The sequence below is a fragment of the Pyrgilauda ruficollis genome, unplaced genomic scaffold (assembly GCF_017590135.1).
Source record: "Pyrgilauda ruficollis isolate IOZ18807 unplaced genomic scaffold, ASM1759013v1 scaffold24, whole genome shotgun sequence".
NCBI classification, from domain to species: Eukaryota; Metazoa; Chordata; class Aves; order Passeriformes; family Passeridae; genus Pyrgilauda; species Pyrgilauda ruficollis.
This window is the reverse complement of record NW_024523648.1, coordinates 15,132,790-15,159,160: the sequence shown is the minus strand read 5'-3', so window position 1 is coordinate 15,159,160 and position 26,371 is coordinate 15,132,790. Positions and strand designations below refer to the sequence as shown.

General features: G+C 39.5%; 2 protein-coding genes across 5 annotated transcripts in view; both read right to left on the bottom strand.

The window, feature by feature from the left end:
- Window positions 1-1,495, bottom strand: part of MAP7 (microtubule associated protein 7) — a 109,792-nt gene extending 108,297 nt beyond the window's left edge. For all 4 annotated transcript variants that reach the window (XM_041470137.1, XM_041470138.1, XM_041470139.1 and 1 more), the window contains exon 1: window positions 1,387-1,495. In XM_041470137.1, the coding sequence (XP_041326071.1) occupies window positions 1,387-1,432 (46 nt within the window). In that variant the 5' untranslated portion in view covers window positions 1,433-1,495. The remainder of the gene's footprint in view (window positions 1-1,386) is intronic.
- Window positions 1,496-4,363: 2,868 nt separating this feature from the next.
- The window catches only part of MAP3K5 (mitogen-activated protein kinase kinase kinase 5), a 99,702-nt gene continuing 77,694 nt past the window's right edge, over window positions 4,364-26,371 (bottom strand). The window contains exons 16-30 of the mRNA XM_041469886.1: window positions 25,407-25,534; window positions 24,447-24,583; window positions 23,742-23,847; window positions 22,623-22,780; window positions 21,956-22,133; window positions 21,109-21,129; window positions 19,926-20,103; window positions 19,663-19,831; window positions 16,646-16,831; window positions 13,093-13,198; window positions 10,605-10,845; window positions 7,739-7,851; window positions 6,718-6,830; window positions 5,762-5,838; window positions 4,364-5,085 (exon numbers count right to left, since the gene is read on the bottom strand). Coding sequence (XP_041325820.1) covers window positions 5,025-5,085; window positions 5,762-5,838; window positions 6,718-6,830; window positions 7,739-7,851; window positions 10,605-10,845; window positions 13,093-13,198; window positions 16,646-16,831; window positions 19,663-19,831; window positions 19,926-20,103; window positions 21,109-21,129; window positions 21,956-22,133; window positions 22,623-22,780; window positions 23,742-23,847; window positions 24,447-24,583; window positions 25,407-25,534 — 1,972 coding nt within the window. The 3' untranslated portion in view covers window positions 4,364-5,024. The remainder of the gene's footprint in view (window positions 5,086-5,761; window positions 5,839-6,717; window positions 6,831-7,738; window positions 7,852-10,604; window positions 10,846-13,092; window positions 13,199-16,645; window positions 16,832-19,662; window positions 19,832-19,925; window positions 20,104-21,108; window positions 21,130-21,955; window positions 22,134-22,622; window positions 22,781-23,741; window positions 23,848-24,446; window positions 24,584-25,406; window positions 25,535-26,371) is intronic.

The following is a 26,371-nucleotide window of genomic DNA, read 5'->3' as shown; positions in this document are numbered from 1 at the left end:
TAGTTTTGTTAGGTAATTATAAAAAGACTTATAACCCAGTTAAAAAAAAAAAAAAAAAACACGTCAGCAATGTAAGGTAGAGAACTGGAAAAGAGTTTGTTAGAAATGGCTTCAAAAAAACCAGTCATTTCTTCCCCTGGAAAGTGAAGTCAAAGTGGTTGTAAATTCCAAAACACACAGGAACGCAGATGTGCATCCTTTCTGAAGCTGTACTTCAGAGTGATACCTGGGAAAGACTTGTAAGGATTTCTGAGCTATATTCTATACTTCTAATGAAGACAGCATTTGGATGGGTCTGCCCACAGTCATTGCTTGTGACTGCATGTCTGCATTACATAAAGTATGTATTAAAAATATTATACTGAGAAAACACAATCAGCCAACAGCCATATGGCCTATTCATATGCTGTTTTGATATAAAAACTCACTCTTTGATTTAGAGATAAACTTGAACTTACGTTAGAGAAGGACTAGCAAAGGGTGAGTGGAATGGGACTGGGGAGGAAAGTAAAAAAGGAAAAAAGGAGAAGACTAAAAGTTGGACTCAGACTTCACAGTCCAGCAAGCAGCAAAAGCAAACAGCATCCGCGCCTACAACAGCGATACAGCGGTCGATCCGCTTGCGTAAGCCAAAACCTCCTCCCTGCACCCTCCTCGCCCTTAGGGCCAAAATAAAAGCGAGTTAAAACGGTCTCGCAGTGTACATCCCTCCTTACATGAGACGCAAGGACATCTCCCCGCTTTCCCCGTAGGAAATAAGGGCTTGCAGCAGCCCGGCGCTCGCAGGCGCTTGAGGCGCAGCCAAACCCCGCAGCGGGCCTCGCTGGGCAGGCACCGGGGCGCTGCCACCAGGTACCTTGACCCTGCCGAGCCGTCCCTCCGCCCTCGCCCGGGCTCTCCCCGTCCCCGCTAGCAGCGTCTTGCGGGTATCCACCCAGCCTTACTGCGGGAGCTCGGCGCTGCCTCAAGCCCCGGTCAAACCCGCAGCCCGGCGGCCGCCCCCTCCCGACCCCTTCCTCGCCGGACGCCGGCCGGCTCCGCACCCCGCGTTAGCCCCGCCGCCGTGCGGGCGCCCCGCGGCACTCCGACCCTTGGAGCGGAGGCTTCTGAACGACCAGCGGCGAGCCGGGAGCGACGGCGCGGCCCCGCCGATGCCCCTGCGCGGGGTCGGGAGGGATCTCGCTGCTACGGCAGGCACGGTTCGGCCCGGGCCGAGCCCCCGGCTGCCCCCAGCAAGCCGCGGCGGTGCCCGGGGAACGGCAGCGAAGTCCCCGCACGGCCGGGCGGCCGCGGAGCGCCCCCGCACCTGTTGCGGGCGAGGCCGCCGCCGGGCCCCGCCTCCCTCCCTCCCTCCGCCCCGGCCGGCCGGCCGCAGCCTCTGCTCACCTGCGGGCCGCCGGCGCCCGCCGCTCCTGCCCGCGGCCTCCGCCATGTCTCCTCCTGCTCGCCGAGCGCGGCTGCTCCGCCCCGCGGCTCCGCGGCCCGGGGCAGGTGAGCGCCACGTCCCCCGCCCCCGCCCGCGGCTCTGCCCGGCAGCAGGTGAGGGCGGGACCGGCCCCGCGGCCCGGGAGCAGCCGCCTCTGACGGGCTGGAGGCGTTTATGCGGCCGCGGTGGTGCGGGGGCGGCTGCCCGCACTGCCGGCCCCCGCGGCGGCCCGGGCTGCCGAGGTGCCGCTGTTCACACAGGTGTGATTAGTTTTTTTCTTCAGAGCAGCTCCCGCCGCATTGGCACAGCTCGTTCGGTACCCGCGCCGAGAGAAAAAACAGGTTTGGGGATGCTCGCCATCTCGGCAGTAGGTGGGAGGAGTGGCGGCCGCCTCACAAGCCCAGGCGATGCGCCGCATCGTGTGGGAAAGAGCTGCACTGCTGTAGACTCGTTCCTGCGGCACGTGCTCTTAAACAGCCGGTTTTAAAGCTGCGTGCAACGCCTTGCTTCCAAAAAAATGGCTCTGTGAAGAGCTGTCGATGTATCAGTCACTTCTGTAAAGGTCACGGTCCTGTTACCTTTCCTGTGAGTTTGCCTTAACTTGCTTTGTGCTGCTTTTCAGGCTCATAAGAGTGTTTCTCTTTAAAGTGTTCTAGTCTGCATCAAAACATAATTTAATCTTTCATATGTTTGTAAGTAGCACCAATCATCAGAGGGTGAAGGAGGGTAGGTGAATTGGGGAACTCACAGGATGCGGCTGTGGATGCAGGCAAGCAGGTGGAGAGGGGCAGCTCCCTTGGTGCGGTGCACTTGGACCAAGCAAACTTCAGTCACCACGCAGAGCACTCCCCTTTCAGAAACTGCTGAATTCAGAGCACAAGGTCTTCTAAGGGAAGGAGAGATTAATATTTTGCTGTTGCACCAAGAGCCATTTGTGGTCTAAAACAAGGAGTTTGGGGTTGGGGTGATAAACATGCCCTGTGGCTTGTGAGCAGGAGTGTCTGTAATAGAAGAATAGGTTGGGCTCTATGCTGAAAGGTGCAAAAGACAGCAAAATCAGCACTGCCTTGGTCGAGTTTTCCCTTCTGTGCTCCCTTAAGGGAGGTGTAAAGGTGTCTCTCACTCATCTTGAGCCCTGGATTAGAACAAGGACTAAGAGGTTATCCAAGTTCAAATCCACTGGTATGCCGCCCTATGGTCAAAATCTTGCCCTCAGCAACATCCTGCACTAACATAATCTCAAAGCCCTCTCTTGTGGTCCATCCACCCACCAGCATATTCTGGGAGCCAGGCTGAAGAATCCCAGGCTAACCTGTCTGATGCACATCATCCCAAAGTGTTATGTCATGTTTTGTCTGAGGATGTAAAAGGTAACATCTGGTACCATCTATATGAAGTAGCCTGATGTAGGGATCTTACATAAGCTTTTGTGCACAGATCTAGTATCTGTATGGATTAGCTGTGCTGCTTAGGAGACCACATTCAGACCAGAATTGCTGGAGGAGCATAAGTGCACATGGCCTGGCCTGGCATGGATCAGATCCAACAGAGTCTCACCATGGAGAATACAGAACTGGTTGCTGAGCAATGCTGCAGAAGCCACCTTGAAGTGCACGTGGCCTGGCCTGGCATGGACCAGATCCAACAGTCTCACCATGGAGAATACAGAACTGGTTGCTGAGCAATGCTGCAGAAGCCACCTTGGGTCTGGTGAAGCCAGCAAAGAACTATAGGAGTTAATTCCAGCTGGTTCCAGGCTAGGTCTCATGGAGACGTTCAGTGGAAACCTTGATCACACTCCTTTCTCCCTTACATAGCTGGCATTTCTGAGCAGTGTGAGTCATAGAGAACAGCCTGCATGCTTTCCAAGTAAACAGAGCAGTGCAATTACCTTCCAGTCACACTGCATGAAACCAGAGGTTTTCAAAGCTGGACCAAAGCTGGATCATGCTTCACACAATAATCAAATTAGAGAAGTTTATTGTCTTAGGGTTACTTCTCAATGGGTGAAGTCTTTTTTAAGTTTTGGGTTTTACAAGTCAGCTTCCACCTCTGGTCTTTCTAGTGCTTAAAATTACCTTGAAAATATATTGTTTTCTGCTGTAATAGCAGTAGAAATTAATAAACAGTAGCTGTGTTTCTAGTAAAATGCAGTGAAGTTTTTGGAATGAGTTGAATACATCTGTGCCTAAAAAGCAATAGAACCATCTTCAGAGTAAAAAAAAGAAAATCTGACTAAAAGGATTTAATCTACTGTTCTTTATCTTATTTTTTAATACATAATTGTTGCACTATAGCCAGCAAAAGTTACTATATACACATTAGGGCAATGTGTTTATGTTAAAAAAAAGATTAGTTTCCTTTGAAAGTACCTGCTAGACCTGAAAAATTAAGAGCATAAGCCTTTTACTGGTTACCAAGGCTTATGAAAAAAGAAGTAGCTTCTTGTCCAGGCAAGTCTTACCCACAATGGAATTTTTTGCAGCTGCCCCAGAAGAATCTGTTGATACCCAGTGCTAGAATGGTGGAGTGACAATGACAGTGGATGGACAGGGAACACCCACCACCCTTTTTCATTACATGTGAGGAAAAACAAATCATTGCATAAACAAAAGCAGAAAAAGAAACAACAGTCCACAATGACTATTTAGTGCATGGAGGCAGGACTTTTCATTTCTCAAGTCAAGTACAGCACCCAGAGAAGAATTTTGTTTGGTCTTGGCTTGTTAATACTATAATTAGACTGAATAGAAAAACCAAGAAAATATTCAGTGCTATGGTTATCATACTCAAATCACAGTAAATGTAAGATGCATCAGAAAGGTTCCCTTGATACTCAGTATGATTTTTTTTTCTTTTTTTTTTTTTATTCCAATATTTTCCAGTTCTACACCATTGTTATTATTTTATAAGTCCAAAAATATAGGAAAAAGCAAGTCTTAGGTTATTTTTATTTTCAACTGTGTATGTCAGAGATAGCTTTAGAACAAGCTAACATTATCGTGTTTCAGGTGTATACAACTGGTACAGTTCAGTAGTACATAAACAACTCTAAAACAAATGCACCATAGAACTTAAATTACCAAAAATAAACAATATTAAACTATGTAGCGTGGTAGGTAAAAACAATTACCTTTAGGTCTTGCACACTAAAAGAAAACTATCTAATTATGATTGAAATTATGAAGCTCTATTACAGTTAATATTGATATATATTACAAAGAAATTGAAAAGTTGTCACATTTTGTTTTTGTTCCAGTGATATACTGTAACATGAAATCTTACATCAGCTTGTCATGAAATTAACATCTGCTTACTTTAACTACAATATTACATGAGTTTATAACTTTTGTGTGTATGTTTTCTAAAAATTTTTGAAAAACTTGCATGTAAAAACATTTAAAGTAAAATAATGTTGCGCGTTGTTTACAGATTCCTTATGGATTATAGAAGTAAAAGCAGTCAGGAAGCTGCAGTGTTTTTAACATTGGTAAACAAATACTGGATTAAAGTGCAACAGTCCTTCTGACAGCACACCTGCTCTGGCTGAAAGGAAATCTTTTCATCTCTGCAGAGAAGCAAAGAAAAAATATCAGTGTCAGGCGTGTTTCTCTCGAAAGTCAGTGATCGCCTTCCACAGCGTGCACAGCATTCCTCCTCTGTAAAGAAAAATCATAAAGACACTCAGGTACAAAGGTACTCTCTAGCCTGAAAGCCTTCCAACTGAGGTGCTTTCTGATTTTCTTGCTCTGGTTTTGATCAATGATATTCAGTGGGAAGGTTGATCAAAGGTGAAATCCAACATGCATTACTCAAACAGAGAACAGAGTCCTTTTCTGATTACAAGACAGGGCAATCTTTCCACTTGGCAGATGCTTGCTGTCTGGAATTCAGACTTCTGGTCCAAAGGACTTGCATAACCCACATTTGACTTCCAACATGATGCAAGCTGGTGACCTATACACCTGGCATGATTACGTGAAATGTAGTGTTACTTACAGTCCATGAGTAACATTTCTGAAGTTTGATGATGATAATAAACTACTGAAAGTTTTTCTAGCTCTACTTTTTAAAATATAAGCATGGCTCTAATGGGATATCTAGTGTTTCCAGTTGTAAGGTAAATGCTTTACCTTAAAATTTTGCCTTCAATAGGAAAAAAGCTTATTTTAAGATTTAAACAGTATCAGCTGTTTAGTAGAAATGTATAAGCATACAAAGACATACTGGAAAGTGTTAGTTATTTTAAATTAATTGCACACAATGAAATAAGTAGAGACTTAGTATCAATTTTTCTTCTTACAAAGTACAATTCATTTAACTCTGAAGCATTACCTCAGTCTCAAGCATTTCAGATCATCTCGTGTAACATAGCAAAGAACATCCGTTAAGGTATAGTCTTCAGCCAAGAACTGCAGAAAGACATTTAAATGAACATTTTGTTAGAAATATTATTTAAATTCCTAAGCTCATCTTCCTAGAATCACCTGCCCCCAAAAATAGAAGCATAAATTTGGGAGAAACCTAAAATTGGGCTGAAATGCAGTACATGTAACAGAAAAACATGGTTTCTACAAATACAGTGAAACTATTTAAATTTTACACTGTGTAGTCTGCATCAGCCTACCAGACACAACTTGAAAGATGTAATGCTTTTACAGCTACTCAAAACCTTTGTCAACTGGCATTTCTGTTGCTACCACTCGTATCACAGAATTACAGACTTCACTGAACACAAACTCGACCATAAGTAATATCACATTTAACCCATGAGGAAATGAAAACAGTTAAAATGTACCTTTTCAAGAATGGCATCTAAATTTGATGTAATTGAACTTGGAAGAACCTTTGGTCTGATCTGTAGGAGTGATAACTACATGCAGGTATTCCTAAATTAGCTGAAATCTTTAACACCTCTGAAGTTATATAATGTGCTGCAGAGCAGACCGATCTACTTCAGGATATTTCACTGTAGCACAGCTAGCTAAGGGTGAACATGTATCCTGTAGCCAGAGTAGCATCAGCAGGAATGCTGCAGTGTGTAATGACACTGAAAACCCAAGTGTCTGTTTACCAGGATATTTTATTGCTTTATTCACAATCAGATTTAGGAACTATTAATGGTACTTTATATTTATGAAGGCCTTCACATTCATGGCTTTTTCCTATCCTCTGAAAACAAATTAATCTCTCAAAATGTGCTGAAGTAATTAGAAAGGTTTGGTATTTTTTAAAATGAGTCACAAAACAGTACTGCAACTGTGCCAGGCAGTGAATGGGATTATTGCTACCTTGTTTATCGTGGCCTCGTCAGCTCCATGAGCTCTCAGCCAGTTTATGAGATCAGGGTCTTCGGTTCCTGTGCCAGTGGAATGACGATGACGGACAGACAGTCCAGGAATATCTGGAACAAGCATATTTGAGACAAGGTTTTGTGTTGCCAAAGCAACCTCTTGTCATTTTTGACTTCTCAAGCACTCTCTTCAGTGAGCTTTCCCTTCAAACTTAGAATACCAGTATCCCCATAAATAAATGTCAATTCCAAAAGAACACACTTAACTACAATTTACAGACAGTTATACATTAATTTCTCTGCTTGGTTAAGGGTACAGTTAAAGTAGTGTGAACATTTACACACACAAAATTTTTCTGCCCTCTTCTGAAAATGACTTTGCTAGTACAAGGCACATCAATTTCACTGTCACTGTTTCTACACAAAGGTTGTTGCATCAATTAACTGCACTGTCAGTGTAACTCATACAGTTGCTGCACAGGCAATGTCTTAGGCTGAGCATCAGCTGCTTTTGGAAGCAATACTTATAAGCACATTATAGAGAAATATCAAACTGCATTAGCACTTCCAACTTCTTCAGGGCAGGCACAGCAAACTCGGCTTTCCTCAGTAATGTTTAAGTTGTATTTGCATCTCACCAATTAGGTATATTTGCATCTTACCCTCTTGAACTCCCACTGTAACAATTGGAACAGCCTGTAATTCAAGGAACATATATCTAAACATACTAGATTATCCTCTTTAGGAATAATATTTATTCAGTAGGATATGAGCCTTGCCCTCTTCCATATAATCACAAACAAAAATATTTGAATCATACTCATTCCTTGTACTGTGATTAACAAATCTAGTAATTTGTTTCCACAATGTATATTCTTACTTCAGAGCAAACCCTAGCAGAAGCAGCACAATAAAGCATCTTTGCTGAGGCTGGCTCAATAAAATGGACGGACATTTAGCTGGCACTTTTTCTTCTATAGTCAGTATGAAACTTTTCTTTAAAAATTCTTCTCACTTACCTATAGGCTGTGACCTGAGCTGTAGGTTCCTGATCTCTTGATCTTTTTCTTCTATAGCTTGATGCAAGAGGACTTGAAATTCTCTCTCCTTTTGAACTAACTCCTCCAATAGCCTGTGAAATAATGAGAACAAAGCACTCATTTCTTTCAGTAACTTCAAATTTTTGAGAAAGGAAAGATCTTGCTATACCTAAGCTGGAAACATTCCTGACAAAGACAAGGACAGAATTCTTCAGCTTTCACTGAAGGTATATTCTTTCACTATAGATTGATTATGACCTATATCAAGATATAAATATTCATACACAAGTCCCAAACACCCTAACCTCCACATATATGTTCACCCACTAAACACGTGGTATGGTAGAAAATTTCAGTGAAATTTCAACAGCCTGTGCTCTGTTTTAAACAAAACTGGAACTGAGAACAAATATCAAAGTGGTTCATAAACTAAGGGCTAAACCTTTGTAAGGAAAAATGCCAGTTCACATCTCTCCAGCAGACATTTTCAAAGGTATGGAAAGAGTAGAGCAGTGACGAAAATGTGGTGAAAACATATGGTTGCATTTCATAAATAAGAAAAATACATTCTCAACCACACAAGGGCTGTCCCTTCCTCACATATAAGGCACTTTGTGCCTACCCTCCTAGGCTATATTAAGAGTGAGAAAAGAGGAGGCAAAATACTTGCCTACTTCCCTAAGCAATTACTTCTGAGAATGTCAAGCAGAAGTAAATTGAAACTCATGTTTGACCTCCTTGCTAACACAAACCCAGAGAGAAACCTGGAGAGATTCAGTGACTAGCACCATTTAAGCTAATCAAAAGAAAATAATCAGAATATAATGGAAAGTTAGTATGTAAAACTGCTGCAATTTGTTCTTTTAGAAAGGTAGTTAGTAAAATACAGAATTTGTGAATGATATGTTATCAGGAACTTGGTCAAAATTTGGACAGGGAGACCAGACTCGTAAACCTATAATTGACTCCTGAGTCTCCAGAAGTTCTGCCTTGAAAGGATTGCAGCATCTTCATCCCTTTCTTGAAACCTCTGTCAGCCTGAGAACTATACAATAACTGCTCTATTTCAGCAAGTTTCCTTTCATTTATCCATATATTAAATTTCTTTTTAAAATTTATACTAGTTGAGCACTGCAACCCTTTTCTGAAAGACAGGAATTCTGTTAGAAAATGTGCCACAGAAGTCCTTTACCTGCCTTTGCACAGGAGTAAACTGAATCCCACATGATTGCATTGTAAAAACATCTAGGCCCTACTTTTAGCTTGCATGCAGGCCTACCAGAAACATATTTGCACTTGAGTGCTTCCATACCTGAGCTAACAAACCTTAACAAGTCCACCCTGCATGGGAACAGAGCTGCTTGGTGCATCTACACCCACAGCTTGGGTATAGGGTGTATTCTCAGTGCAAACTGATACTCCATCCAGACAGATCACCTTTCAGTTAGCTTATTCCTAGTCTATCAATTCTGCTTGAAAAAGGCCTTCAGGGCCAATAAAATAATCCATTATTTTCTCCTGATAACTGCTTGCTGCTTATGCCAATAAAGCTTTCATAAATATTTAAACAATTGTCTGTATTATTTATTCAAAATCTCTGCATGAATGACTGGATGTGATTATTTGGCCAAAGGCTTTGTATGTGAGAAATTTACAGAAGCAAAGCGTTAACAAAAAAGTACCTCTACAAGCTGATCATTTCAGAGGCTATTCCCCACCATAAGCTTGTGAAGTAAAGTGAGTCAATCTAAAATATTTATGTATTTCTTTAGGTATAACAATAAGACAATCAAAATATTTCCCAGTGGTCACAAGTAAAAAAAAATTAATTGTGACATAAGGACCCCAAAATACTGATACTTTATTAAATACAGTACAGTCTAATTAATTAGTCTGATTATGGCAACCTTCTCAGACATTTGTAAAAGTAAAGTGTAATTTAACATTTTAATTTCAAATGAAACTGCAGCTCCAAAGAATGTTCTACCAGCATAACAATTCTCTTATTGAAGACATGTTCTCTTTCTGTCAAGGTCACATTCAAAATTTACTGAGATCTGTAGGAAATCCAGTGTCATAAATCACGTGCTGCAAAAGCAAAATATCTAGTTTTTGGTATATCAGACTATTTGGTATATTTTAATGAAAATAAAACAAAATGTATAGAAGATCATTTGGATTTGAATTTTTCTCTGACATTTCTTAAAAGAACAACAAAACCTTAAAGAGCCACTTTTCACTTGCACAGAGTGCAAGACATATTTCTGAAAAAAAATACAATATCCAAATATCTGCCTCATTTCTTCTTTTAAGCAAAACACCTATTTTCCCCCTATTTCTCTATTTAATAAAAAGGTAATGGTTGCTGGTAAGCACAGATCCTGCTTGCAGTGACTTCTGTGCACAAAACAAATCTGAAACAGTTTCCTTGTGGAGTTTCTGTGTGGCTGCCTATTAGCTTGAGTTCACTTGCTGAGAATAGCTATAGAAAAGAACAGCAAGTTCTGCCTTAATGGAAACAAAACATAACACCATTTATCAGCCATACAGAGCACACCAAAGAGAGAAAAAGCAGAAGTTTGGCAGCAAGTCAGACCTTCCCTGAAAGGGCACCTGAAATCAAGTCTGACCTTAACTTACATCACTATGGTTTTGTTGAAATTCATACAACTATGTAGGTGATCAGTCACAGCTAAACAAGGATCATCATTAAAAGGAACAACTTACACTGCAATGGAATTTTGGCACTGTCACTAGTATTCCAGCTTATATATATTTTGAAAGCTAACCAATGCATACTGCTGTAAGCAGGCCAGTGTCCCTGTCTCCTGATGTCCAGACTTACCTGTTTGTCTCTAATTTTAGCCTGCCCAGCTGGACACTCAGTGATCTGTGAGCAGCCTGGGAGTCATGGGACACCGTAGAGCTGAGTGTGCTTACACCTGAGGTAGCTACTGCATCTTCCAAGACAATGCAAGGCTGCTGGATGGTTTGATTCTGAGGCTGTTCATCTTGATCTTCAACCTCTATGTCATCTTGATCGGCTGTATCACTTTCAGATGCAAGGCTAAAATGTGGCCTTAATTCTATTAAATATAAGCAAAAGAAAAAACACCAAAGATGTTAAATATTAGTTAAACATTAAAACAAAAGCAGACCCAAGCGACTATTTCCAGATCATCCTATAGCTTTGGTTACAACAGATCTGAAATTTCTGTAACAGGACAACAGATATTTTCTAGGGGTTTAAGATCCCTCAAAACATAACAGCACCCTTGTTTATGTAGATTATTATTCTGCTTATCAAAGGTTCAAGAGCTGTATGAACATGATTCCTGATTTGGCTAGCATTTACTGTCAAATTGTGCTGAAGTATCATGTACAGCAGAGTTTCTTTTGCTTAATTCCATTCTCGGTAGTTTGTATTTTCTTATATGTCTGACTTGAAACATTTTATTAAACAAAAAACCATTATTTCTTTTCTATCCAGGTATTCCTGTTGTTGCATATTTAGCATTCCATCCTTATAAGAATACCATGTTCACCAAAAAATTGCATCCAAACATAGAGAGGAAATTACAAAAAGGCCCCTCTCCCAACAATTAAAAGCACACTTCCCTTCTACTTATCAGAGGGAACACTGCCTATTTTGTAATGATGCACATCCACAAAACTACAAACACAAAGCTATACCCTGGTTTTGTTGTTCCCTGTTTAAACTACCTGCCAGAGCCTAGCAGGTATGTGAGATATGTACACAAGATCTGACACTCCTACACAACCTATTATTGTAACAACATCTGTTTGTTAATTCTAACTATTTAATACAAATCTCTGTTCCTTCCTTCCTTCAATTGTGGCTCCTTACTCCTAAGAACTCCCTCTAGTCTCCTCACCAAAATGTATTTCTTTTTCCTGAATCCCACTTGCTTTATGCCCTTTCTGCTGAATAACTAAACTAACAAGTACGTTTCTCTTCTTTACAAAAGAAACATTTGTTCCTTGATCTAATTCACCTCTTCATTTCAATGCTGCATACCTTTTTCAAGGCTGAACATAATAAGATCAACAGAGCTGTACTTTCTCTAAATTCAGGAAAGCAGATTTATTATGTAGCAGTTACCCACATATTGCTAAGCAAGTATGTCTGAATTTGCTTTGAACTTCTGTACTTATTAGTGTGATGCAGAAGTTCTTTGCCATTGTTCACCAGCAGGCAGCATAAAATTGGCTTTGTACCATTCCTTAAACATCCCATAACTTTAAGAAGTGTTAAGGCCAATGATAAATCTCCACATCATCAGGAAAAAAAAAAAAAATAAAAAGGAGAGTGAGACAAAGGCAAGGGCAAGTAATCAGAAGTAGGGAAGCAACAGATGATCAGTGCCTGAAAACTACTGGGGCGCAGAGGATTTTGTTTAAGCTTGACCACCTACAATTAATGCTGACAATAAGCTGTATGGGGAAGAACAGACTACTAAGAAGGAATTCTACAGTTACACAGCAATGAAGTACATGCCTGTAAGAGGTGTTCAGCATTCTAATCAGAAGACAGAGGAGTTTCTTTGTGACTTGAAAGTAACAGAAAATCTACGTATATCTTGTTGTTTGTGCTACGGATATGGAAAATAAGGAGAATAGGAATAGATGTAACTTTCAAAGTAATTTTCAGATCCCGTTATTGATACTCTAAGACTCAACCCACTGCAGGAAACAGGAATGTAAGTATTCCAACTTAAAGCATCAAATGACATATTTTAAAATGTCAGCATTAATTCCAGATTTAGAAGTTAAGAAGAAGCAGAAAAACTGAATTTGGAAATAGGTAGAGAAGTAACAGAATGGGCTACAGTTCCATCTAAACAGACTCCTTCCCTCAGTGAAGCCATATATTCTAATTCTACATTTAAAATACAATGCACAAACTGCAGGCACTGTAGACCTGTTTGGCTGGTTTTGGCAGGCTTCAAGTCAAGGGTTTGGGGTTGTTTGGGGTTTTTTGGGTTTGTTGTTTTTTGGGGGTTTTTTTAGACAGTTTCTGACCATAAGAAATAGGCCACATTGTGCACCTGAAAAAATTAGGTCCCAGAGCACCTTAACCTACTACTACTCACTGTGCTGCAGAATCGTTTAGATTACACATTGTGGAAAGGTGCTTTCCAACATAGCTTGAACAACACACAGATTAGTTTCTGAATTGCAAAACAGACAATGAACAGGAAAAAGGCTGCTGCTGGTTTCAAAATCTTAAGTGAAGCATCATAATCACAACTCTAAAGCATGTTTAAAGAGATCAGCTGATAAACATTTGCTGAGTATTAAGAATGACTCACCTGGGACCAGAATTGTAATAGCAGTCTGCACAGCTTTTCTGATTATGCTGTCCAGTGCAAACATCCAATGTGGCTTAATATTGTGATTTCGGAGAACTTTATTGACCTAGCGAGAGAAAATTCAGTTCAAATATTACACACCCCACAACTTAAAATGAGAATATATGTCATATAAAGTGTTTAAACTTCTAGATGCTGTATCTGAGCAGATGATTACAATTATTTCTTGACAGCAACATTATCAACTTCATCCATTTGAGTCATACAATATGTTGTATTTTTCATCAAGTACTGGTTCCTATGTTAGGTGACTGTTGATGGCTGTGATACTTAACCTTCATGGTTGTGGAGAGAAATTTCAAAAGAATGCGAGCAAGACAAATAACAAGGACTATGTTATGAAAGGCTTGCAGCTGGAGCGAATTAATCTTGTTACTTTTTTGGCATCACTTTCACTGTTTGCTCTGAGCACTACTTGTCTATTCTAAAATACAATTGTAGGAAATATAAAAGAACTAATGTAGTGCTGCTCCTACTTAATTCTGAAACTAGTTAATTAATGTTAGTTTAAACAATTAGGGAACTTCATTTGCGTGCTGTACCGTTTTCTCTTTCCTTCTACTTTGTACAATCTGATGGTTTTCTACACTGGGTTGCTCCTAATTGCCAACAGGCCAGCTTACAAACTGCTTTGAGCCATATTCTCAGATGCCTCTATGGATGCTCCATGCCACTTGCACAGACATCTCTACCTCACGGAACTGTTTTCCAGCTCCCAAATGACAAGAAAATGCCTAGCCAACAGTAAGCAGCAATAGCACAAGACTCAGAGCTGTTTTCCAGGCACAGAAGCAATCCAAAGCAACAAAGCAGGAGCTGAACTTAAACAGTTGCAGGAAGCAACAAGTATAACTGTATTTACAAAACTATCATGTTACAGCATTATAAAAAAAGGAGCAACTAGTGATTATGAAAAAAAGTGGCAGAAAGATACTTCACTCTTCCTAAAAAAGGGATAAGTTCAATTCCCTCATACTGTGATCACCTTTCTGTAAAAAATGACTGAAGTCACACAAATGATGCCTTCAGAGGATATGTGGAAGTTACTAATCCACTATTTTCACTGCCAAAAAGTAAGAGTATTCATTGATGCAGTAATTTATGCAGGTACCTGCACTGGCTTTGGTTGGGATGGAGTTAATTTCTTTCACAGCAGTCCACGTGGTGCTATGTGACTGTGACTAAAACAGCCTTGATAGCACACGCATGTTTCAGCTCCTGCTGAGCAAAACTCACGTGCTGTCAAGGCTGCCTCTGTTTCTTACACTGCCCCGGCTGTGAGGGGGCTGTGGGTGCACTAAAGGCTGGAGGGGCACATGGCTGGCACAGCTGGAGCAGCTGACCTAGGAAATATTCCCTTCCGTATAAGGTCATGCTCAGCAACAAACTAGAGCAAAGAAACTTTGCTTTTTCCAAAGGAGCTGTTGCTCAGGGATTGGCTGGGCACAAGTCTGCTGTTGGTGACTGACTGCTTTTGCAACACTTGGGAGCTTTTTTTCCCCCTTTCACTTATTTAACAATCTTTATTTTGACCCACAAATTTTCTCACTTTTGGTCCTTCCAATTCTCTCCCTCTTCCTGTTGGGAGGGAGTGAATGGGTGACTGGGTAGGGGCTTTCCTCCACCTGCCAGCCAGGGTCCACCCAGCACAGCAGTACCTATGTCTGCTCAATTCTGTTGCCAATGGCCACGAGATGGCACTTGGACACTGTGTTTGGATTCGGAGAGCTGTCTGGAGTGCCAGGGGAGCCTGCCCTGGCCTGACACCTGGACAGCAGCTGCCCCAAAGGCTTGCCCACCGCCCTCTGAGGCAGCACAGCTCCCCTGTGCGAGCACTTTGCACCTTCCCAAACTGACTGCTACCGAGAGGGTGACAGGTTTAGCTAAGTCCAGCTTTATTGAGAACTGAAGATAACTTTGTAAAGATCACAACTATTCATAGTAATGTGATTTAGTTATTTATATTATATCACAAAATTATTTTTTCTTGGTTGGTCTGATAAGGATGTTGTGATTATTAGACACTGTAACCTAAGATCACCTTATTAAGTACCAAGAGCAAGGGAACTACTTTGCCTCACTTTTAGAAGTACCTCAGTCTCTGCAGCATCTGAGGTCTTTATACTGTCCTGGATTTCAGTGTAGAATAGAAATCTATTGTATGGGCAAAAGAATTAATATTGCACACATACAAAGCAAAGTTTTTCTTTTAACTTTCTGTCGGTTTAGTTAAATAATAGACAGTCATGAAAGAGACACCTATCAGTTTAAAAAAAGCAACTTGTAATTATGAAGTTAACAGAAAGTAAATTTTTTACTGATAAGAATACAACCCAGGCAATTACTGCCAAACAACTGATGCCCAGCAACATGTCTGTCAGAACAGCAATACAAGTATTTATACTATTACCCCCTGCATTGTTTTCTTGACCTTGTATGCTTCCAGTATCAAAATGATATTAAGATGAGATTAAAAGACAGAGCTGAAAACATACTCAAAAGAATCAAAGAGAAAACTTTTTATTTGTGGAAAGATCTCTTTCACAGATTCATTTAACACCTTTTTTTTTTTAGTAAAAACATCTAATTCTTGTTAGCATAGTCTATGCAACACTTTACATGCTATGCCATCCTTCCTGACAGCTCTTCTACTTGTCTGAGTGCTCCAGGTTTGAATTTTAAAAGAATCATCCTCCTCAAATATCTACCTGAATTGTCATTTCATTTTTACTACATTACTTCAGTCTGGCCAAGTGATGCTCAGCATAGCTGCACTCCCCATGTTCATTATTCATCTTAATCATTAAGTCTAACTGCTTGGGAACTAACACTTAAATACATACCTTAAGAAAACATTTGCTGTTTGTAAACTGGCTATTTAAAGGCTAACCATGCGTGTGTTTTGTTGCTCAATGTAGGAAATGAGAAATCTTGCATTTATTATTGGTGGAAAAGTAACAGTCCTCCTTATCCTGCTTATTATAAATTGAAATAATAATTTCTACTTTGGCAGAAATCTGCTAATCAAAATACTAAAAATAAGAATTCAATACAGTATTATAACAAGGTAGACAGACTACTATGGGGGGCAATACATTAATTTGTAAGAGAAGTTTAAGAGATCTGTATTTATGTAGGATAAACCTGACATTTATTGTTAGTCTTATTACCCAGAAAACCTTCCAAAATGAGATTTTTAAAACAGGCTTTCCTGCCTTACTATTATTACACAATATTCACACAATTATTCTGAACTTTCTATATCAGTAAGATCTCAGTAGTGTTCAGGGTCTGTGTGCTGCCAAAGGATCACAAGGCAACCAAACCAAGTTTGCTGCTGTGGGTTCAGATTTTACTATTACACTCTCAAAGCCCTCAAATATCATTGTTTCAGCAGATCTGGGTGGAAGTTAAACAAGTTCTCTTTGGTCCTGGTTTGTTTCGTTTTTTCCAGTCTAGGTGCACAAATTTCTCATTAAAAATGACAACTTACAGCATCTTGAAAACCAAACAGCACAAGCTGCACTTGGCTGATACCATGGCTGTCAAAGTCCAACTCCAGCTTCAATTTTGAAAGTGTGGTTGCGATGATTTTGCGATCAGTGGACCGTACAAACTCTCTGAGGCTGGAAACAAGTGTTGTGATATGTTCCCATTTTAGCTTGGGTTCTTCAGCTCCCTGGCAGAAGACAGAGGAAAAGAAAGAGTTTTGATAGTCATCTTTTGAAACGTACATCAAGAAGGACTTCAGTCAATAATGCCAGTTGGCAATATGGGTTTTCAGAAACTCTGGTGCTATGGTTAAGGGAAAGGTGCAGCTGCAGGTCAGGTGCTGGTGGCAGCATAGCTGCAGCAGCACAGAGCTCTGGGGCTGAGCTCCCTGTGACTCAGGTAGGAACTCATTGAACAAGTAGCTGACTTTGTTTTCTACCAGTTGCTGAAGAATGTGTGCACACTGTAGTGTGTATGTGTCATTGTACAGCAATGAATAAAGATATGAATAAATGTACTGTGCACTGGATACTACAAATGACTCATAATTGCAAACACACATGTACTTTGCAGTGCTTCTAATTTCTGGGTGCCTCTCAGAGACAATGTGCAAAGTCCTACAGCAGCATTTAAAAGAAGAGATTAGTCAAAGTTATGCAGGAGGCTCACGAAGGGACTGGTTGTTTCTTATGTAATTTCCTAATTTCCCTTAATACAGAACTTCTACACTTAGCTGTTTCTTAAAGCAAGTCTACAAAGATCTCACCTTTCTAGTATAAATATTCATTTGCCTATTTTTAAAAGCTTTTGTGTTTTTGCATGAGCTACCAAAGGAGCGAAAAGCACAAAAGCATTCATCAGAATAACCAGCTTAGAGTAACTAGGAAGCACAGCACTGTATTTGCTCTTATAAGTAAAGTTATGCCAACTGAATACAAATTTCAAGGCCAGATCTTAAATTAAGCCAGAGTTGTGGTTCAACATGAAGTATTAGGTGCTTATTCTGAAGGAATTAAAGTAAATATTTATATAGACTAAGGATATCCAACATTGATTTCTGTAAAAGAAGGACATATGGTGTTTGGTTCTATTGCATTTGCCAGTTTTATGCCATGAATGTTATGGCTGGCCAGACACCAAGAACTCTTGTTTGCCAGTAACACTGAGCTTTCAACTATAGTCAATTAATTCTGATCAGGATGAAACAAAGAAAATTTTATTGAGAAAGATGCTTTAATAAAAGCAAAAGTTCTAGAGCACTCAAAGATACCAATGACTAAAACATCCACCTGAGTTAAAGATCCTAGCCTCTGATCTTGATCTGCTTTGAAGAATTCACCTAATGATTTTCTATACAGGAGTGGATCTCTCACTGTTCTGCAGTAGCCAATATTCTTTTCAGGCAAATAATTAAAAAGCCATTAGGGCAGATAGGTAAATGCACACCGTAGCCCTGGACTAGAAGATCCAAGTCCACCAAGGCACTATGGGGACAGGAGGAGCAGTATGACTTGCTAATTAGAAATAGTGACCCATTTTGTGAGGGGCATTCTCCTCCCGTAGCCCTCAAACCCAATGACTTTGTTGAAACATTTCGTGTGAAAAGTGTTTGTGAAGAGAAAAACTCTATGAAACCCTAAACCCTAATGAGGCCTAACAAGCAAGCCATTAGTAATTTCTTGTATTTCTCAAGGGAGAAAACAGTGTTTGGGAGTCAGAGCTCAGCATCCTCTTGAAGGGCAGCCAGTCACATGAACATAAGCTTTGAACTCTTTGGCTCTAAAATTCTGCGTGTCTGCTTCTCTCTCAGGCTGTTCCAGCCCAAGCTGAGAAAGGCATGAAACACTGAGCACCCTCTCAGGGATTTGTGATTAAGGTTCAGCCCCTCACGACCACTGATTATTACTTGCATACACATACAAAAACTGTGTCTGTTACAGCAACACCCTCGCAAAGCACAGATCACAAATGTCTTTCTCACTGCCTTATCTTTTAACATTTTCTCTAGTTACCAGGATAACTGTGGGTTACTTTCTCCCCCCTCCCAAGAGTTAGAAGCTGTTTTTATTTGCATGGCACCCATTTCCATTCACAGTAACTGTAGTACATGCATAATAATCATATTGGTGTACATCAGTTTCCAAACACTAGTGTCTTTAGAAGATGAGTTGTCATGTTTTATACAAATGTTTTAGACCAGCAATACTTTGCCTTGAGAATGAAGTGAATCAATTAACTACTAACACACACACAAACAAAAACAAAAAATCCTGTTGTGCAATTACAGTGTTGCAACACTTAGCAGTGAGGTCACGATCTGTTATTTCTTCAGTGTCGTCCTGAACTGATACATCATCGTAATGAATCATTCCCACAAAAGAGTGCCAAAAGGTCATTCTGCAATTATTTTGTTGTTTGCTGTAGCTCTCACAGTTACTACATCTTCCCTCCGTACATGCTCCTGAAAGCACTGAGGAATAGCTGTAATTTGTTTTCTCCCTAGCCCCCTCTTTCCCCTGTTACGGCTGTTGGCTAGAAGGCAATGGTGTATCCATCAGCCCCAATTTTCTACACAATAGCCTAACATAAGATCAGAGCAGGACAAATAACCTAAACCTCCCTCTGTCAAACCTGTCAATCAGAACACAGAACCTTAAAAGGGGGTCAAGACAATCCACTCCTGGAAATCATCTACCTTATAAGAGTTATTCAAATTCGAAAAGCACTGGCAAAATAGAGTATCATGAAAACATGTTTTTGTGTTGTCTTGCCAGTACTAATACCCAGGTATATACATAGTAATTACAAACAAAAAAGGCCTATGTAATGCATCATGAACAATTTCAAAGCCTGTTTTTAATAGCTCAAATAAAACAGTAACTATGAAATCTTACATGGTGTATGCTTTCTAGTTTAATCAAATTTAATTTCTAATTAATGTGTTTAGTTTCAAGAGTTCCAGGTAACTGCAGAGAAGTCTTAGAATTCTATAAAATTTCTGCTGCCCTCTGAAATTACCTGAGTCAAAGCTTCCATCAGGTTCCTCACCACCTGCTCTTGGTCCTCAGTTAATATTCTGTGGAGGGTGGCTCTCCTTTCACTATCCTTCTTCAGCATGAAAAACCCAGAATCTTTCTCTTCAGGTGAAGGAGGTGCACTGTGATCCTCAAAATGTTCATCTGGGATGCTGAATGACACAGCGAGAAGAAACATTGCAAAAACCATCCTGATGCACACATTCCTAATATACTGTGTAACAAAAATGCCAGGTAGCTCTTTACCTCAGAAAAAGGGACCGGATTCCCTTCCCATCTTTTTCTCCACAAGATTTGGCTCTTGTTTTGAAAGAGAATGGATCAATTTTTAATTCTGTATCAGGTGAGACAGAACCATATTCACTGCTGCTACTTGTGTCTTCCACCAGAACAGGGACAGGTAAGGATATGCTCCGAAGATACTCTATTTGTATAGGAATATTCAGAAATTAGAATTTAATAAAACCATAAAAAAGAGTTTTGAAGTGAAGATTATTTTTTCAGACATGACAGAAAAACTCCAGCCTTCCCACACACCAACACAAAATATTAGAAAAAAATTGACAAAAAACTCCTAAAGCTTTTTTTGTCTGGAATAGAGTTATCTTTCAGGTATGTTTTTATTCCTGAAAGATGGAAATGTTGGGCTTCCTGCAAATTCACTCACAGAATTTCAACACTGAAGTGAACATGCATCTCCCATCATGACTTCCAGCAGTAGGAAAATGTTTCTATAGGGTAGGTCATCCATACTTACTATTTATAAGTATATATGCTATAACATATATAAGATACATTTCTTCGTCAGATTAATTCATACAAGTTTAATTAATTCATAATCATTGACTAATAATAATAGCCATGCACTTAAGTCAGAACTTTTAGTTTTAAATCCAGAGCACACATTACCACTGCAGGAAACTACTCATATCTGTTTCACATGTGCACATTTTGAAATGTACTTTGATACCAATTCAGCACGGAGGTAACTGTGTGTGTTCATTTCCTGAAAGAGATGAGTATCCTGTATCCCGGTCTGACAAGGGGTCCCAAATGCATTCTGGTTTGTCAGTTATAGAATTTAGTCTAACAAAAATCTATGTTATCATTCTCCACAAACCTTGGCTCTGTGGCTACTATAAAACAGCCATTGGTTTCCACCAAATGTCTCCATAAATGACAGCACAGCGCTGCTAGCCTGTATCACCCACCTGCCTGGACAATTAAACCATAGTCTGGTAGGATTAAAAACAGTATTTCAGATATGCACAATGAATTAGATGCTCCTAACAGAGAAGGGTCACTGATTTTCACAATTGTGACCACTTCTCTTTCCATCTTTTTAGTGCTGACAAATTATACCAGGATAAGTGATAACTACAGTATCCACACAGGTACGTATTTGATGGAGAAGTAGGTTAAAACTCACCATTTGTGTTAGCTGAAAGGACTGTGTGAGAAAAGGAAAGAGAAAAAAGAAAGTTAAATATGCTGAAATTAACTGAGAAAAGTCTAAATGGTAATTTCCCATTTATATGGATTATCTCAATTCTCCTGGCTGCAGTCTCCAAAAGTGTAATTTATTGCAATTATTGTATTTATTGTAATTTATTCTGAGGGGGTGGAAACCACAGTAAAAGTGATCTTCGACTATCATCTCCTTTACCTGATATTTTTCTAAGTATCATACTAAAAATATACAGAAGATATTTTCCCAAGTATATAATCACACAAAATAGAATAAATTATTACTGCTCTCAAAACTCCTTTGCTATTTTCCATAATTTAGAACACTACAGGAATCGAACATTTCCTGAAATGAAATTTCATGAAACAAAAATAATGCAGTGTATGCATATTTGCTATGGGACAAAGTTTAATTCTGCTTATGTAGAAAACTCCACTGAGATTTAATGGCATGTTCTAACCATACACAAAATAAATTCTATATAAATATTATTTCAATGAAAACGTATGAAAATTTAAAAAGAGGGAAAAAATGAAACAAAAATGCAACAACTATAAAAGCTGCACATAATCACAGACTTCTTAAAACCTTACTAGAAATTTTATATAAATTGACTTCTGTGACAACATGATAACAGAATTCTGCTACAACAGCAATTCTGCAGTAAGCTGCTGGTAGAGAAGGCCACAACTGCGCATTCACATGGGATGGAGATCCGCTGTGGTCATCTTAAATACTAAACCAGCAGTTCCAGGAAACAGTGCCATAGGCAAGAGGAAACTTCCAGACTGAATTTTGCAATGCTTACCTGAGAGCTTCGAAGGAGACTTTCTTTTCTTGCTTGAAACCTTCAAGAATTCATCTATAAGCAGCTCATGAGCAAAAGCTCGTTTATCAGGATCTGGTTCAAAGCAACGCAGTATGAAAGCCTTGGCTTCTGCAGACATGGATTCAGGAATTTCTGGGTGTATTTTAAACATCCCCACCTGAGACAAATAAAGGGAGAAACAATGGCCTGAACTGTGCTTCCCCCGAACACTAAACAACATCAAAAAACTGTTTAGATAGTAGAACTGGTATATCATTCTCAGGTTTTAATATTAACTTTATATGACTAGTTTATTAATTCAGAGAAAAAAGCCCAAACTATTACTAACTGTATAAACAATTGCATTTTAAAACCCTCACAGTTGCAAGTAGAGGCTCTTCACAAAGTAGAAAATTGTTTCTTTTCCTCAGTTTGGTGTTGTTTGTTTCTTAAACACCCAGGCTGCTGCATAGCTGTTATCTCTCTACTAATCTATTCAAAAATTCGCAGCACTCCCTTCCAGCTGAATCAGATTATTGTTCTTAACATCCTCAGAATCCAAGCACTTCCTTTATCTCTCTTTCTTGCAAACTCTAATTCTCCAAAACAGTCATCAGATTTCCTATGTTTAGAAATATGACTCAGCTGTACAAAAAAGATATCTGACCTTAAACATGGCTGCTTGAGGTTCTCCCAGTTCATAAAATGGGGGTTTCCCTGTAGCCATCTCAATGATTGTGCACCCCAAAGACCAGATGTCTGCAGCCTTCCCATAGCCACGTGGCCCTTTGTCTATGATCTCTGGTGCCATATACTGAAGGGTACCTGTTTAAAACATACTCTTTTTTGTTTACTTAAGTGTAATAATGCTGCAAATAAAGACAAGAGGAACAAAATGACTGAGGAGTGAGCAATATCAGAAGAGTTTAAAAATCTCCTTTTATTATTCAAAATTCAAAAATTTTTACGTGCATTCTATATAAAACTCAAAATACTGCTCAAGATATTACTTGTGCTTAAAGCATTTGGTATCATCTACTGATCTGGAGATCACTTTTCAATGTCGATGACAACTACTAAATGTTTTTAAGAGCTTTGGATCAGAGATAGCTTTCATTTATTTTTTTATATCTTAAGATTAAAATATGAGAAAGCACTCTGACTTGTACCCAGAGAGGAAAAGGAAGAGAAACCTGAAATCTTAACCTAAAAGAGTAGGTGAGATGAGTATTTTCTTCTGAAGTAAGAGAATCAATGTGACACATCATCCTCCATTCTATTCCTTTTACAGAAGCAATGGAAGAGCAAAGGATGGAATTAAAGTAACAGTCACTTCTCATTTTACATAACTATTTAATTCGGTACCACTGCATGATTTAACACCCAAATCAAATTATCAAGCAGAAGGAGGAGCAACTGAGTAACAGGTTCTGTAGATACACGATGCTGGAGATGAAGTCAGGATGTCCAAGCCAATCATGAAAGAAAAAGATCAGCAAGATGAAAAAGACACAGGCACAAAGGAGACAGACTCAAATAAAGCACAGCAGAGACACAGCTCTTCTGTTGGAGAGGACTTTGATGTCACAAATAGAACATCCAGAACAGCACTCTCTTTGAACAGTGCATACAGGTACAGCGTGTAGCTTAAGATTATATATCCGAAAGTTATTCTTCCAGTAACCTTTTATACTGATTTGAAGTCAATGAAAGTTCAGCATCTGTGGATTCTGACCCTACATACACAGTTCGAGTGAGGATAAGAAAATCTCCTCTGGGAACATACCAGTGAAGGTTTCAGTACAAGGATTGATTCCTGCGAGTCTCTTTGAAGTTCCAAAGTCTGAAATCTTTAACACTCCACTGTATGTGTTGATAAGCACGTTATCACCCTGAGGAAAAGAACATGCAGAGCAATTATTTTTCTCTGCAGACCCTTCATCTAAGACTTTTTGCATAACCTGTTTGTACAGTACACTCTTTACTAAGTAAGAGAGAGGGATGAAAGAGAAATCAGTAGTGTTCCTGCCTTATGCAATCCCTTTAACAAAACCTTCATCTCAAAGTGCATTTCCCCTCTTACCAGAAGGAGCTCAGTTAAAGAATACTAAAAGAGGAAAAAAGGCTTTTTTTGAAAAAACGAGCCAAGCACTTTTCATCTGCAATCTCCTTGGAAAAGAACTTGCTAATTATACCATCCACAATCTTCTTCACTCCGATCAGATTTTATGAAAGTTCAGTCATGTCTTTGAAAACAGAAAAAAAAGTATCTACTTTATCACATATTAGTTACTATATGTGAATTTTCCTAAAATAAAAAAAACCAATATATTTTGTTGGTGCAAATTGAAATCAACAATAGTTCACCTATGTAACCCATGGTTCAGAACAGCAGAGAGCTTTCAGAAAAAAAAGTTTTTAAATTACAGGACAAGTAAATGGTTATGGAGTTACTTAACACTGTCAAGCTTAATTCTCTGCAAATCATTACCTTTATGTCTCGATGCACTATTTGATTATCGTGGAGGTATTTTAATCCTTCAAGAATCTGCTTGGTGTAAAAGCCAATTGTCTGCTCATTATTTTTTAATGGTCCCCATTTTGATCGTAGAAGAGCAGAAAGACTGCCTGTAATTTTGGAGAGCAAAAAGTGAGAATAAAAATCCAATTAAATTCTGCTTTCTCCCCAGAGGAAAAAAGTAACCATCAATCCCAATCCAAGTAGGCATCTCATCTACAACCAAAGTCCTCTCCAGTCAAATGCTTTCTTGCATCACCACTGGCCTGGGCAATTAAAGAAAGAGTCTCAGTATCCCCTGGGCAGTTTGCAAAGAACTGAAGCCCACGGGAAGGACTCGCATTGGAGAAGCTCATGGAGGACTGTCTCTCTTGGAAGGGACCCCATCCGTGCTGGAGCAGGGTAAGGAAGTGAGGAGTCCTCCCATCGAGGAGGAAGGAGTGACAATTTCCATGAACTGACCACTTTCCCCTGTGCTACTGGTAGGAGAAGGGAGAGAAAATCCTATGTGAATCTAAGCCCAGAAAAAAGGGAGGGATAGGGGGGACGTGTTTCTAAGATTTGGCTTTATTTCTCATTACCCTAATCTGATTGGGTTGACAATGAATTAAATGTCTCCCCAAATGAAGTCAATTTTGCCTGTGAAGGTAACTGATGAGTGATCTCTCCCCGTCCTTATCACGACCCATGAGGCTTGTGTTACATTTTCTCTCCCCTATCCAGCTGAGTAGCAGAGTGACAGATAGCTTTGTGCTTTTATAGCACACCATATCTAACTACTCAAGCAGTTTGAAGACACACTTCTCCTTATTGATTTCAGAAAGAGACACTGTAGAATATTATACCTGTATGAAATATGTCTCATGGCCTATTACATGATAAAAAAACAAACAAACCTATCAGCCACCAAACCAGTCTTCCCCCAAAACTTACCACCTGGCACCTGTTCCATGAATATTTTGATGAAGCCATTCTCACTAAGAGAACCCAAATATTGGACAATGTTCTTATGTTTGAGATGCTTATGCAAAGCTATTTCTTCATGCAGAGGTTGGGAGTACCTGGAAAGCAAAGAAGCAGTTTATTCTTCATCTCAGTGAAGAAAGCCTTGAAACATCTTACATTGAAAATGAGTATTTGTTAAATGAATTTAACAACACTGTTTGTGACCAGCACATACTAAAATATTATGTGATCATATGGAAATATAAATAACATATACAAAATATATATAATATTGTGTATTTTCCTCACTCTGTGTATGTTTGTAACAAAATGTTAGAAACATACATAGAGTGAGGAAAAAAAAATCCTGAAAAATAAACTCCATTCCACTCTAACTCCAAGAGAAAAAACAGTTGTGAAAGTGGTTGGATTCATATTGGTGACAAAGTGAACTAGTAAACTATAAAGCTAGTGTATAAATAAAAACAGGTCAATAATGAAAATGAATCACCATTTAAATTTTAAAGTAGAAGCCTTTGCTAAGGATTAGATGGGGTATCAGAGTAAGTAAACAGAAATAATTAATGTAGAGATATTTAAAACAACAGATCAAAACAATTTCACCAAATTCAATTTAGTCCAAGTAAGTATTTTTAAGAGATATGCTTTTCAACAGCCTTTTTGGCAAGAAAGTTTCTGGAGTCAGGATCTGTCTCCAGCGTTGAACACCACCAGAGCTCAGCAGCTGATGTGCTCAGCTGATGTATTAGGCCCACCCTGACACTCTTCCTAACTTAGGTCTGCCCTAACGCTTCCCTTGGAGGTGGGTCAGCTGCCAAATTTTGTGTATTTCTGTGTATTTCTGGCAAGATGTAGACAATAAGCTGACAGTCTGGTAGCTATCTTCTCTAAAGCACTAACGTCTGTGGCAACACTTTCAGGGTAGCTGAAAT